This window comes from Lutjanus erythropterus, chromosome 10 (genome assembly GCF_056507025.1).
Source record: "Lutjanus erythropterus isolate fLutEry1 chromosome 10, fLutEry1.hap2, whole genome shotgun sequence".
In the NCBI taxonomy this organism is placed as follows: Eukaryota; Metazoa; Chordata; class Actinopteri; order Lutjaniformes; family Lutjanidae; genus Lutjanus; species Lutjanus erythropterus.
The window spans coordinates 28,905,608-28,918,912 of NC_139326.1; the positions used below are offsets into that span (position 1 = coordinate 28,905,608).

General features: G+C 40.4%; 1 protein-coding gene across 1 annotated transcript; it reads right to left on the bottom strand.

The window, feature by feature from the left end:
• Nucleotides 1-4,890: 4,890 nt before the first annotated feature.
• Nucleotides 4,891-10,562, bottom strand: LOC146320623 (uncharacterized). Its single transcript, XM_084729183.1, has 4 exons — nucleotides 9,558-10,562; nucleotides 7,566-7,765; nucleotides 7,323-7,447; nucleotides 4,891-6,435 (listed from the first exon to the last, which is right to left on the bottom strand). The coding sequence occupies exons 1-4, from the start codon at nucleotides 10,306-10,308 to the stop codon at nucleotides 5,187-5,189; spliced, it is 2,325 nt and encodes a 774-aa protein (XP_084585309.1). The 5' UTR covers nucleotides 10,309-10,562; the 3' UTR covers nucleotides 4,891-5,186.
• Between the last annotated feature and the right edge of the window lie 2,743 nt (nucleotides 10,563-13,305).

Sequence of the window (13,305 nt, forward strand, 5' to 3'; positions counted from 1 at the left end):
TACTCAAATTGCTTTGACCAGAGGCCTCTTTTGTAAAAAAAAAAAAAGAGGCTAGGGGCCAGTAAATTAACAAACATAAATAATTATGTTATTTATCAGATAAAATGAATAAACATTAAAAGGTTTATCTTTCTTTAAAATATTTTAAAATTAACAGACTTAAGTAACAAGGATTGACAGATAAATAAGATGTTTTACTGCTTTTAACTCGTCCATCATACAATCACTGAAATGGTGAAATGACTCAGAAACCACACACACAAACGTCTCCTACCAGAGAGAGAACGAACGGCATGTTTGAGCTCTTTAGGTATTAAATACACATTTATGGAATGGCAGTTTTGATATGCAGTTTCATTGTGAATTAGAAAATTATCAGAGGGCCTAGTTGAGTATCTCTGCTGTAGATGATGCACACTGACGGTAAGAAATGTGGTGAGCAAAGATGGATGATTTAATATTTCTCACATCTGACCAAACCAAATCTAACAGATATCATTATTTGTCATGGCAGCCATATTGATATGAAAGAGTTTGGTAAACACAGCTGTTGCCACTAAGTCCTGTTCCATTTAGCGTAGCAGAACCTTTCCGGTGAGCCATCGCCAGTTTTAAAGTCTCTGCACTGGCTTCCTGTGTGCTTCAGAATTGATTTTAAGATCCTTTGACTGGTTTATAAAGCTTTTAATGGTCTTAGTCCTGCCTCCTTATCAAATTTGCTTTTATCATATGAACCCTATCGAGGGCCGCAGAGAGTGTTGATGTTTTTAAAAGCAAACTCAAGACCTACCTTTTCAGTCTGGCTTTTAATTGAACTTTATCTCTATTTATTTTGTATTTATATATTCATTTACTTTTATTTATCTGTTCTAGCTGGAATATTTTTCTATTTTGTTACTTATTTGTTTATCTTATTTTAACTTATTCAGGTACTTATTTATTGAATGATTTAAAATTGTTTTCTGTTTTGAGTTTTTATCCTGCCTCTGGTGTTTCCTCACTTATGATAGCGTTTTCTCAGTATCTGTTATTATTATTTTTTTTATGAGCAGTTACAAAGTCTTTGCTTTATGTGTGTGTGTTTATTGTTTTTATTGTGTGAAGCATTTTGTGTTGCACTCTGTTTGTATGAAAAGTGCTATATAAATAAGCGATTGATTGATTGATTGATTGATTGATTGATCATGCACAATAGCACCCTGACTGTTTGACCTGAATAGAGCCTGTTCACAGAGACCTTACACCACTATTTCATGTCAAAAATGGCTACTGTGAAAAAAGGTTCATCACCAAGATACTCATCTTTGCTTGGCCACTTTTACAATCTGATAATTATGTTCAGCTGCTGGTTGTTTTCTGATTCTAGTGCACCCTGCACAGCCTGAAAGGCTGAAAACACAAAGATCAGCCCTCTATGTTACTAACAGTCTATTTTATCCCATCATATAACACTGTCATCTCTGTCCCTCCTTTCTGGAAAAAAACACTGTGAAGCAACTTTATTTTCTAAACTAAAGTGCATCAAAAAACCTCACAAATATACTTTGGCATTTATAGAATAATGTGCATAAGAATTAAAAATGCTTTTACATAATCCGTCGAATCAAATATTATTTTAGCCCATATTTATTTTATTTTAGCTCCAATTTCATTATCGGAATCATTTTATTAATATAAATTTCCTGATATCAGCTAGAATATTTATTGTGCATACTTAAAAATTACTTAATGTGAATAGAAAAATTAAAAATGATCATTAAAGAGCACATTTTGTCTTGGCTGGTTTGACTGTGAGCAGCTCTGAAAGTGGTCAGTTCTTCAAGGCTGCTGTAGGGAGCATTTCAGGGAAACTCTGGGAGAGGTGCTCTTCAATGACAATGACAAAAGAGACTTGTACCTGTTGTGTGTTTTATGATGTGGTTCCTGATCCCATTAATACAAAGCCATTTATCAGATACAATGACATTGCATTTTAAGGGGATAAAATGTAAAGGGAACACTGAATAATCTTTCCAATGTCAGCCAGAATGACTCCATTGTGACTGTTGTATCCACAGTTTAACTTTAGCTGCCTTGAACAGATATGGATGACTTCCAACAGCTGCTGCATTCATTAGTAAATCCTATCAAATGTAGAAATCTGTGGATTAGAGCCTGACAGATCATGGATTTTTGGTGTCAATTATGATATTAGGGGGAAAAAAGTTCTTATATAGCTATGCAATATCAGCTGATATTTTAATGATCCTTAAATTGTATATTCTATTTATTATAAATAATAATAAATGGAAATAAAATGTAAAAAGAGCACACAAAAATAACATTCAGCATCATGTCCTATCAGAAAAAAGGTTTCAGACCTTCTCAAATCAGACAACTATATGTTGATATTGATATAGATACGATAGGCCAATATCAGCCAGTACTGACTGATATATTTATCTGGTTCTTCTATGAATAGTTTGTACACTACTCTATTGAGCAGTGATCCCCAAACTGCAGGCCACGGTCCATTGGAGGGCCATCAGGAAAAATAAATTGAGCATTTTTAAGTTTTAATTATATACATTTGAAATTATCTTACCTTAACCCGTAAACACCAGAAGGTATTTTATATCTCATCGTTGGTATGATTAGTCTCTTGTGTTGAATTGTGATTAAAGGGCCACATAAGATTCTCAGACTTCAAACTGGGCTGTGGCATTCTTAAGTTTAGAAATGGCTGTTATAGAGAATTTGTATTACCTGATTAATGTTGTATGGCCTGTTCTGCATAAATATTAGCTGATGATACATAAAGAATAATATGTAAACAGATGCAAGATGTAAAAATGCACAATAGAATTATTTCCTTGGTGTATATGTGTATATATATATACTAATATCTATATATACTGTTTTATTTTAATTTATTTCATACTTCATCTGTTCTTAATTCTTTAATTATCTGTACAAATGCTCTATGTGTGTGTAGCATAAAGGAAGGGACCAGAACTTTCTCTTCATTTTCTTTTCACTGTTGTATAATCATCAATTATATCTGGATAATAATCAGCATTAAGACTGAATAATGATTACATATATGTGTTAGAGGTGAAAGAATTACACTGCTTCAGCTTGCAAACTTCCTTTATGCAGTGAAATGGAGTCTTTTGTGTGAAAGCGTGCAGCAGTGCTCCTGATTTAAACATGAGCATGAGGAGGGGTGGGGGGTACAGCTCCCTCTCTCCTCAGCCGCAATGCAGTGCAGTTAGTTACAGGCAGCCTTTACCTTTCGGCCTCACACCTCTGAATATGATCACACTTGAGACTTCTCCTTCATGTCTTCTCTTAAAGATCAATGCCATATAGATTTTTTTTTTTTTTGTGTGTGTGTGTGTGTGTGTGTAAACAGATTAAGAAAACCCCCCGACGCCTCTTGTGTTTGATTTTTCATTCTTTATTTATCTGTTTCATATTGCATATTCTCAGCAGTTTATACATAGCACAGTCATCATTGTCCTAGCGTTGCAGACCAGAAGAGTGAGACGCTGCAGCACAACCTGTCAGTAGTAGCTGCATTAAGGTGCACAACAAGCAAAAAATTCAAGTCTTTCTTATTCGTGTATCTGTAAATATAATAGACATTTGTATCTTGTAGCTTAAATATACATCTTTATATTTGATCACAATCTTTAGCTTGACATTGTTTTGACATCTCTGCCCTTGAAAGGCTCGTGTAGGTAACAGCAGGGCCCTGCAGTCCCCGTCAGCGGGAGTCGGCGGTTTAAATGCACTTTGTTATTTATTTATTAAGGGCAGTTGTCACATTCAGATAAAGAGTTGAGAGCATTCTGCATTCACTACAGTCATACATCAGAAGCATCAAGGGGGGTGTAATGGCCATACTTAGGGAGCAGGGGGATTATTTGCTACAGAAATTACTATTGCTTACATACCGTCACCTGCTTTGCTTTGGACATTCAAGTGCTCGTTTCTCCTGCTCTTTTACTCCTAACTCACAGTTCTTTGCAGCAGCGCCAAGATCCAAAAGTGGCTGATTGTATGCTACCACTTCTTCAGTGGCATGTGCCAATCTGTAGAGTGGTATGCCGCTGATTCAGTGGCATATGCCAGTGTCTGTACTGGCATGTCGCTCGTTCTCCAGAGATATTCTGTTCATTCAGTAGCGTATACTGGATTCTACAGTGGTATACACAGTCTTTATAGTGGTACAGTGGTATACCACCAGTTCACTCAAAAATCAGGCCATTGTCAAACTATTGATACGATACATTTACAAATTAATTTCATATATCCTAGGCAATGTATCCAAAGCTAATATTGGAGCTAGTCTTAGCTAACATGGCTAAAAGGTTAGCCTTGCCGCTGAAGCCAGCCCGGATTAATCAATAGCAGAAATTTAGAGCCAACTAACCAAGTAATATTGGGATTATATTTGGAATATTTAAAGCCAAAATAATTCTATTATATTTAATTTATCAGTAGAATGCAATCACAGGTAACATCAGATTATATTCCATGTGGTGGAACATTAACCTGAATGACTTATATATACTTATAATAAACTCAGTGAATGAGTAATTTATATATGAAACAAATACATACATTGTTATTTCAGACTATCTTAAGTTAGACAGTAAGAAATTCCCTGATATTTATTTAGTCATACATAATATGCACATCCCTGATTAATGTTTACTAATAAATTAAACATAAAAATAATATATATAAAATATATAATAATGGCTACAAATTAAGAAGTATTATTTGGTCAATTGGCTCTCAATTTCTGTTATCAATTGGTCAGACTGGCTACAAGGTGGCTAGGCTAATCTTAGCCACGTTAGCTATTGCATATATGAAATTAATTTGTACAGGCATCAGGGTGACAGCCAGAGTGACACCTGCAATAAGGAAATGACATGTGCCAGTGGAACATACCACTATAGACACCAACATATGCCACTGAACCAGCAGCACACCACTGTCGAACAAGTGGCATAGCATTATAGACACCAGCGTATGCCACTGATAAAAGTGGCATACCACTCTACAGACTGTCATATGTCACTGAAGCACTAGTGCACATACCACCAGCAACTTTTCAATCTCAGCAAGACTTGTTTTTTGGCATCTCCTCTTCTTCTCCTTTCATCATGCCCCTGAATCACAGCTCATCAGTCTTACTTCTTGGCCTTCTCCTCCTTGCTCTCCTTGGTCTCAGTGCCAGAAGATTTCTCTGCCTTCCCTCCTTCCCTCACCTCCTTGCTCTCATCTTTACTAGCCTCCTTTTTCTCCTCAGGCTTCTTCTCCTCTTTCTTGCTCTCTGTTTTCTCAGGTTCAGGTTTAGGCGCAGTGGGCTTCTCCTCTGGCTTCTTCTCCTCCTTCTTGGCCTCTGCTTTCTCAGGCTCGGCTTTAGGGGCAGGCTTTGCCTCAGGCTCTGGTTTAGGAGGAGCAGGTTTCTCCTCCTTGGCAGGGGGAGCGCTCTCTTTTGGCTCAGATTTAGGGGCGGGTTTGTCCTCCACAGGTTTTGAAGTGGTATCTGTCTTAGGAGCTTCATCTTTCTTCGTATCTGGTTTATCTGCCTTCTCTGGCTCTTTCTCCTTTGGCTCCGGCTTCTTCTCCTCCTTCACCGGCTGCTCTTTCTCCTTCTTTTCTTCTTTGACAGGCTGAGGCTTCTCCTCCTTTTTCTCCTCTTTGGGGGTTTCTTTGGCAGCGGCAGGCTTGGCCTTCTCTTTCTCCGGTGACTTCGGTTCAGGGGTCTTGGGGCGAGGAGATTTAGATTCGGGGGATTTGCTGGGAGGAGATTTTGACGCAGGAGACTTCGGTGCAGGAGACTTTGACTCGTCTCCTGCAGGAGATTTTGACACAGGAGACTTCGGTGCAGGAGATTTTGACTCATCTCCTGCAGGAGATTTTGATGCAGGAGACTTCGCGGGCGATTTGGGCATCGGGGATTTGGCTGCTGGTGATTTAGATTCTGGTGATTTGACAGCAGGAGATTTAGGCTGAGGGGACTTTGAAGGAGGTGATGCAGCCTTTTCTGGAGATTTGGACTTCTCTTCCTCCTCACCTGCCTCTGCTTCCTCCTCCTTCTCCTCCTCCTCTCCCTTCTCTTCTTCCTTCTCCTCTTCTCCTTCCTCCTTTTCTTCTGCTTCCTCACCTTCTCCCTCCTCCTCTTCTTTGGTTTCCTCACCACCTTCCTCTTCTTCCTTCTCCTCTGCCTCCTCCTCTCCTTCTTCTTTCTTTTCCTCCTCTTCCTCCTCATCTGCCTCCTCTGTCACCTCCGTCACCTGGGTCTCATCTGTTTGCTCCTCCACGATGACCTTATCTGAGATCTCCTCTCCTTTCACTTTGAAGAGTCTGCTCTCCAGATAAGAGTACGGGCTTCCTCCTGACACAAAGCGATTCTCCTCTCCCTCCAGTAACTTCCTGTTGTACAGACAAACACACACAGTCAATGGAAATGTCAGTAACTCCTGACATTAAGGTTGGGCTGCACCAACAAGAATTAAGTTTTAAACCAGATTAAATCATGGTTTAACTTTAATTTATGTTGCACTAAACTTTTAACTAGCTGGAAATGAATAAAGATTAAATTTAAACCTCTTTATTAAACCTTTAACCCTTTTTACATCTCAGTTGAGGTTTCACTCTAAACCTTGATTAAATTGAATTGTCACCAAAATTTTAAACTCCAGTTTAGAATGTGATCCACTATTAACTTTAAAATTACATGAGTAGTTTTAAAATATAAAATAGCTGCTTTTTTGAGATGGATTAAGCAGAATAAATCTCTGCTGACCCATTATGAGTAGGCTGAATAGGCTAATCAACTTTTTAGTTGGTTAACAAACAATATTACTTTCTAAAAAAGTTTTTAGCTGGTTAGCAAACTTTGTATTGTTTCTTTAACCTCTTTTGTCTTTTTTAGCTAGCTAACAAGAAATGTAACATTTTTTCTTGTTTAGCTAGCTAGCGAACGATATTTGAACTAATTAATTTTAATTATCTTTTAAGCTATTTTAGTCTTTATACTTACCAGGCCCTAATGCCACACACATTTATTTTTTATTTATTTTAATTTGTGTATGCAAGCATCCCCATATTGATGAAACTCTTATTTAATTTCAGTTTACATCACTAAACTTGGTTTTCCTAGATTAGTTTTTCATCATGCAGCAGAGCTGGATTTATTCATTTTAAACCTAGTTTCACCATTACAACTAATCTTAGATTAAATTTTGTCTTTGTTGGTGTAACCCAGCCAAAGAATCAATGTAATTATAATTATGTGTTACTTTTAAACCCTGACCAACCTATAAGCAGCAATCTCAATATCTAGAGCCATCTTCACATTCAGCAGCTCCTGGTAGTCTTTCAGCTGGCTGGCCATCTCCCATTTGGTGGTTTTCAGCTCATTGTCCAGCTGATTGATGGTCTCCTGCAAACATGTCAATACAGTACAAAATAAAGTGTAAAAGGTGTAAAAAAACAGTGCAAAAAATCATTATGCAAAAAAAAATATAAGATGTTTAATGTGTAAAACAGTGAAACGGTGCCTGTAATGAGTTGAGGTCATCATGGTGTCTGTCTTCACTCTCCATACGCTGCCTCTCCAGTGACTCCTTGGTTCCTCGAAGAGTCTCCAGCTCAATCGTGCGGCTCTGGAGCTGACGGCGGTACTCTGCAATCTCCTCCTGGGTCCCACGAATGGCGTCCTGGTTAGACCTTGCAGCGTCAGACAGACGCTCCATACGCACTGCAAAAAAGACAGACAAAAGGATGTATAAGGATGTAAGTTCAGATATGACATTTGCTGTCTCACACCATTGACTGGTTTCCCAAAACAGTTCGAACGTGATCTGCACACACTGAAGTACAAGAGAAATTCAGTATTCTTGCATTGTTGTCTTTTCTTGTTTCTGAGACACTTGACCTATCCTCTGTCCACACGGCCTCAGAGAACCACTGGGAGCCTGAAGTAACCTTGACAGTGTCCATCTGTCAGTCAGTGGTCTGACTCAGCTCCCTCCCTCGTCCAAGCATGAGTGAGCCACGATGCTGCAGTCAGCTGGACACCATGCAGGGAAGGTCATTCTGTCTGCACCTTTACTGCTTACATCAAGTCAGCATGTAGATGTACGGCGAGGGCCAATCTATAGATCATTAAGTTCTGTGACAGGCAGTTGAGCTGCTGGTCAGATAAAACCCTTCATGGCCTTTAAAGTTGTCGATTATGTATTTGTATTTTAGTACAAAGGTCAGCAGCTTAATCTTGCAGTATAATTGTGAGGAGGATTCTCACAAGCTGATGCCTCAGTAAGTCCATCCATCACATCTACCTGTATATCTTACTTCCATGTCCTTGCTTACCTTCAGTCACGACGTCAGAAAGGATGAGCAGAGTGATGAAGCATTATTCTGTCTGGTCTCTGCCTGTGACCTTGAAACAACGGTTTTACTTGAAGGGGTTCAGGTTCAGGGTAAAAGATACACACAGTGGACATGATGGGGTTCAAACAAGAACACACCCACTGTTACCCACAGTGAGCGTGCAAATTAATCACAGTCTCCTCTCAGCATGCCATCTCACTCCTGCAGTGCTTGCTATAAAGTAAAAATGATCATTCTGCGGCAACAATGCACCATCTTTTTCTTGCATTTTCTGTGTTTAGGTTATCTGCCTTGACTTAATTTGTCTGTTATGGGTCATTAAAATTCCCCAGTCTTTTCTATTAAAGTTTGTGATCTGTCAGATTGGCAGGATAAGTCAATAATAATTTTAAATAGTTACAGTGTTGACAGTCTCATCAAAAATGTGATCACTGCAACCCTGATACTTTACTTTATACTAGAGTCAGACAGATCTTTTGTAGAATATTGGCCTAGTGCAGATATCTGGGTATATGTTATAGAAGTTTTTTTTACTGAATATAATGCAGATTTGTATTTATTTACTTATTTTAGTTTTATGGACAGCACTATTTGGTCATTTTTGTTAATTCAAGCTGCTCTGTTTCTGTTTGTTGTTTTTTTTTTACTTTATATTTATTTAAAATGATCAAAAATACCAGTAAAAGATTGCTGTTTCAGCGTCCTGGTGTCATTTTGTATTTTATATAAAGAATATAGAATACCAGTATGGTTATCTACCCCAAAAATCCAGTATCAGTGGGGCCCCTCCTTCTACATTATAACTAGCAAAAACTGGTGCATTTTCCTTCATTGATAATTGAAAACAAAACAATGTCAAATAAGGCACAGTTACTGCCATTTCTAAACTACAGATTAATTACTGATTAATACATTTAATTAGTTAAATTCTTAATGGTATTTAATCACTTAATGACTAATCATTAACATCCCCTATTACAGTTGGTAATGTAATAGGGGATGACTAATTTATGCCCAGGGTGTGACTTCAGACCTCAGCACCATGGACAGAGAACAGGCACGCACCTGTCACACACTGAACAGCTCAAAGTTTCTTTGTGATTTAAAAATCTAATAAACTATTTATTTAAAAATGTTTATTTTTTGACCAAACTCACTTTTGAACCATTCCTCCGCGTGCGTCGAGCTCTTGGATGCGTGACTGTCCAGCTGCGCGCGGATTTCACGCAGTGCGCCCGTGACGTCAGCCTTCAGCGTGTCGCGCACATCGAAGCTCACCTGCGCACCCTGAATCTGCGCGAGGAGCTCGGCCACCTCCTCTTCGTGGTTCTTCTTGAGGAAGACGTGCTCCTCCTCCAGCGCGTTGAGCTTCTTGTCCAGCTCGAGCCGCGCAAGGCGACACTCCTCCACGTACTTCTTCATGGCGCGCGCGGCAGCCTCCAGCTCCTCCCGGTTCCGTGCCTCGTCCTCCAGCCTCGCCCTCACATGCTGGATGTCCTCCTCCAGGTGCTCATGCTCCAGAGTGGCGCGGGCCTTCTCCCCTGTCAGCTGCTGTAGGAGACCCCGCAGGTCGCCCAGCTCCCGCTCGTAGTGCTCCCCCACAGAGGCGCGCCCCGCCTGGCTCTGCCGCAGCGCTGCCGCCTCCGCCTCCAAGTTGCGGTTGTGCATCTCCAGGTTCCGCACTTTGTCGATGTAGCCGGCGAACCGGTCATTCAGCGTCTGCAGGATCTCCTTCTCGCTCCTCCGCGTCATGTCGCCGTTGAAGGTGTCCAGGCTGTCCACGGAGCTCGGCTGGCTGTAGGTGAGGCGGCGGCGCTGAGAGTGGAAGCCGCTCGAGGACACCGAGGCTGGCCGAGCCTTGCGGTACGAGGTCGGGCCGAAGTAGTGATGCTCTACCGAGTAACTCATGTTGGCCGGTCCGGAGGAGAAGTGACTGCAGCAGGAGGGGCAGCGCCGGGCTTTTATAGGAGGGAGGGAAAACTCACTAGTCAGCACCAGGACACACACTCTACTTAAAGAGATATTCAGAAAACTACTGTCTGCGCAGGAATACGCTCATTCTCATCAGTGTAGCACCTTGTATTTTTACCGAAGGTGTTAATGAGGTGTATTTTAATGAAACAACCCAGATGTATATTAGTTTTATAACATATAAAATGTTTTCAAGCATCACTTTTCACTTTTTATCTTATCTTATCTCTTTTTATCTTAAAACAGTTATACACATAAAAACATCTGGGAAAATAGAGCCTGTGTGTTAATTATATTTAATTCAATAATTGCTGTCAGTTACTATGAATCTGCATAAGCAGCCCTGATAAATTATTAATTTGCAAGATTTAAAGAATTTGAAGGCATATTCATATTTTAGGTATTGGAGTGACTGTGTGCAGTGTGTTCTGCTGATGCTCTCTGTAGCTGTACTGCTGCAGTGTGAGTTTGCAGATCCATGCCAACCCCCCTGAGACTCAACTCAACTGCTGGGCCATTGACAGAATCTCTTTCTTTCACACACACACAAAAGATTTCTAGTTTTTCCATCTATACTTCAAACATACTTTTCATCTCTTGGTTTCTGATTCTTTTTGTTGCAGAGGAGTAGATAATCTCCAGCTATGCTGATGTGATTGCGGGCCGAGCATGACTTTTGACAGCACTTGCATAAAAACCAGAAACAGCAGCTTTGTAGTGCAGGATACGCACCGGGCTACGATGATACAGCATTCACACAAAAAGAGGCCGAGCTGTCTGCTGATCTGAGGGGAGGACCAGATCTGAAGAGCACGTACAGCACCTATTGATTACTCAAACTCAGGGTGAGTGAGTTTACTCCGCAAACCTTAAAGGAGGAGGCAGGATTGTGCCTCCCTTCCCTTGAGATGTAGGCCTATGTTGAAGAATAGACAGGTCAGCAGCACAGTAATTTCTCTGTATCAGCCATTCTTCAACCCTATGAACATGCGTGTTGTCAGCCCAATGACACCCAGGGGACTGTGTGACACACAAGCCCTTTGTCTGTCCTCCAGCAGTTGTATCATGCCCGTTTAAGGTCCTCAGATCGTCCTTTCAGAGGTGAAAACCATTACAGTTATATCATCTGTATTCACAGATGTCTTCATACACATGTTGTCACAGTGAGATTTGCACCACCTCTCACATGTTTGAGGGGCTGAGGGGGTTTCAGGACAGAAATAACATGTCACATCCTCTTCCCACACCAGTGTCATGTTTTATAAATGAGCATAATGAAACACAGTGGGCAGAATCCTTGTTATGAGGATCTCATGTTCAATATACCTCACGTTCCTCAATACCTTGTTATCTGAACCAACTGCATACAGCTGACGTCTACAGCAAAAAGGATCTTTTTTCATTCTGTGTTAGAAGACATGTCCATCTTCACTCACCAGTGATGGGTGGGGACTGTATTTGTAATCTGAATAGTGTTGGGGAGCTGTTAAAGGGAAAATCCATAACTTTTCATGTGAATGTCCAGTCGGTGTTTGATGGTAAATGTAGTCAAATGAAGCAATAAATTGCCAACATAACAGACACATGGAAGACAGACTTATTTCTCTATTTTTTTTGTACATGAAGGGGCATAAATGAGCTTTCAAAAGAGCAGTCTGTAGGATGTAATGGCATCTAGCAGTGAGATTGCAGATTGCAAACACCTTGTCTCACCCTCCTGTTCCATGCATGAAGGAGAACCCATGGTGGCTTTGAAAGGTCATATGAAGACTGAGTATTTGGTTTGTCCATTTTGGGCTACTGAAGAAACATGACAGTGGAAAATTGTGACCTCCATGGAAGAGCACCACTGCCCTCTGTGAATTCTTACTCCTAGGTGATTCATATCTAATGAAAGCATACTGAGATTCAACTTCTGCCATATTCTGCCAATAAATGCCCGTAAATCTAATACACTGGACCTTTAAATCCAATTCATCTGCAATTATTGCTATCTTGCTAGCCAAATTGAGATTTGAGACAGAAAAAGACCGCAACAAACTGCATGAATCCCTTAGATACCATAATCAATACCATCAATTGTCCCCAAGCAGCAGAACAGACAAATGGAGGTTGCATATTACTGGTTTTTCAAAAGGTTCTCAGACATAATCTGCACTTTAATGCTGCCATGGGCGGATTTGTCGCAGTAGCAATTTTTTTTACAAGCCCTTTCAATGAAAGTTTGAAGTCGTGCCATGTGAATGACATTGAGAGAAAGACAGCGGAACAGGAGGTGGGAGGCTGTTGCCATGTAATGACCTTGTCCTTGAAGGGATGGATGGAGAGAGAGGAGACAGTTAGAGATGGAAAATAGCAAGATCGATGCAGAGGAAAATGTCACAAAAACAGTGAAACCCATCCCAGAGGAGAGAAGATGTGGGGAATTGGAATGAAAGACGTCTTTTTGTGTGCATGATGCAGCTGCAAGTATGTGACTGTACATTGTGGAGCAGTGGATGTCAAGAGCTTCCCTTGTTTTTTTTCCATGCTGGGAAATAAATTTAGAGCTTTCTGAGACTTGAGACAATGAAAGAAAAGAGCAGCTGGGAAATTGTGATGAAGGCAGACAGTGGAGGTTGCAGACAACAGGGAGGAAGATGATGCACTAATGGAGGGATGACAGAGACACACAGAAAGAGGGATGAGAGGAGTGGAAATGGGTGAGAAAAGAGGGAGTCACCTTGGGAGGGATGACTAGAAAAATGGCTGTCCTGGCAGTCTCAAGGATGACTCAGCTGTAATACAATTAAGGCCTTGGATGGTGTTTACTTGCTTTATATACCTGTAAGTGTGTGTGTGTGTGTGTGTGCATGTGTGTGTGTGTGTGTGTGTGTGTGTGTGTGTGTGTGTACATGTGTGTGTGCATGAAACTGTGGCAACATTGCAATATGG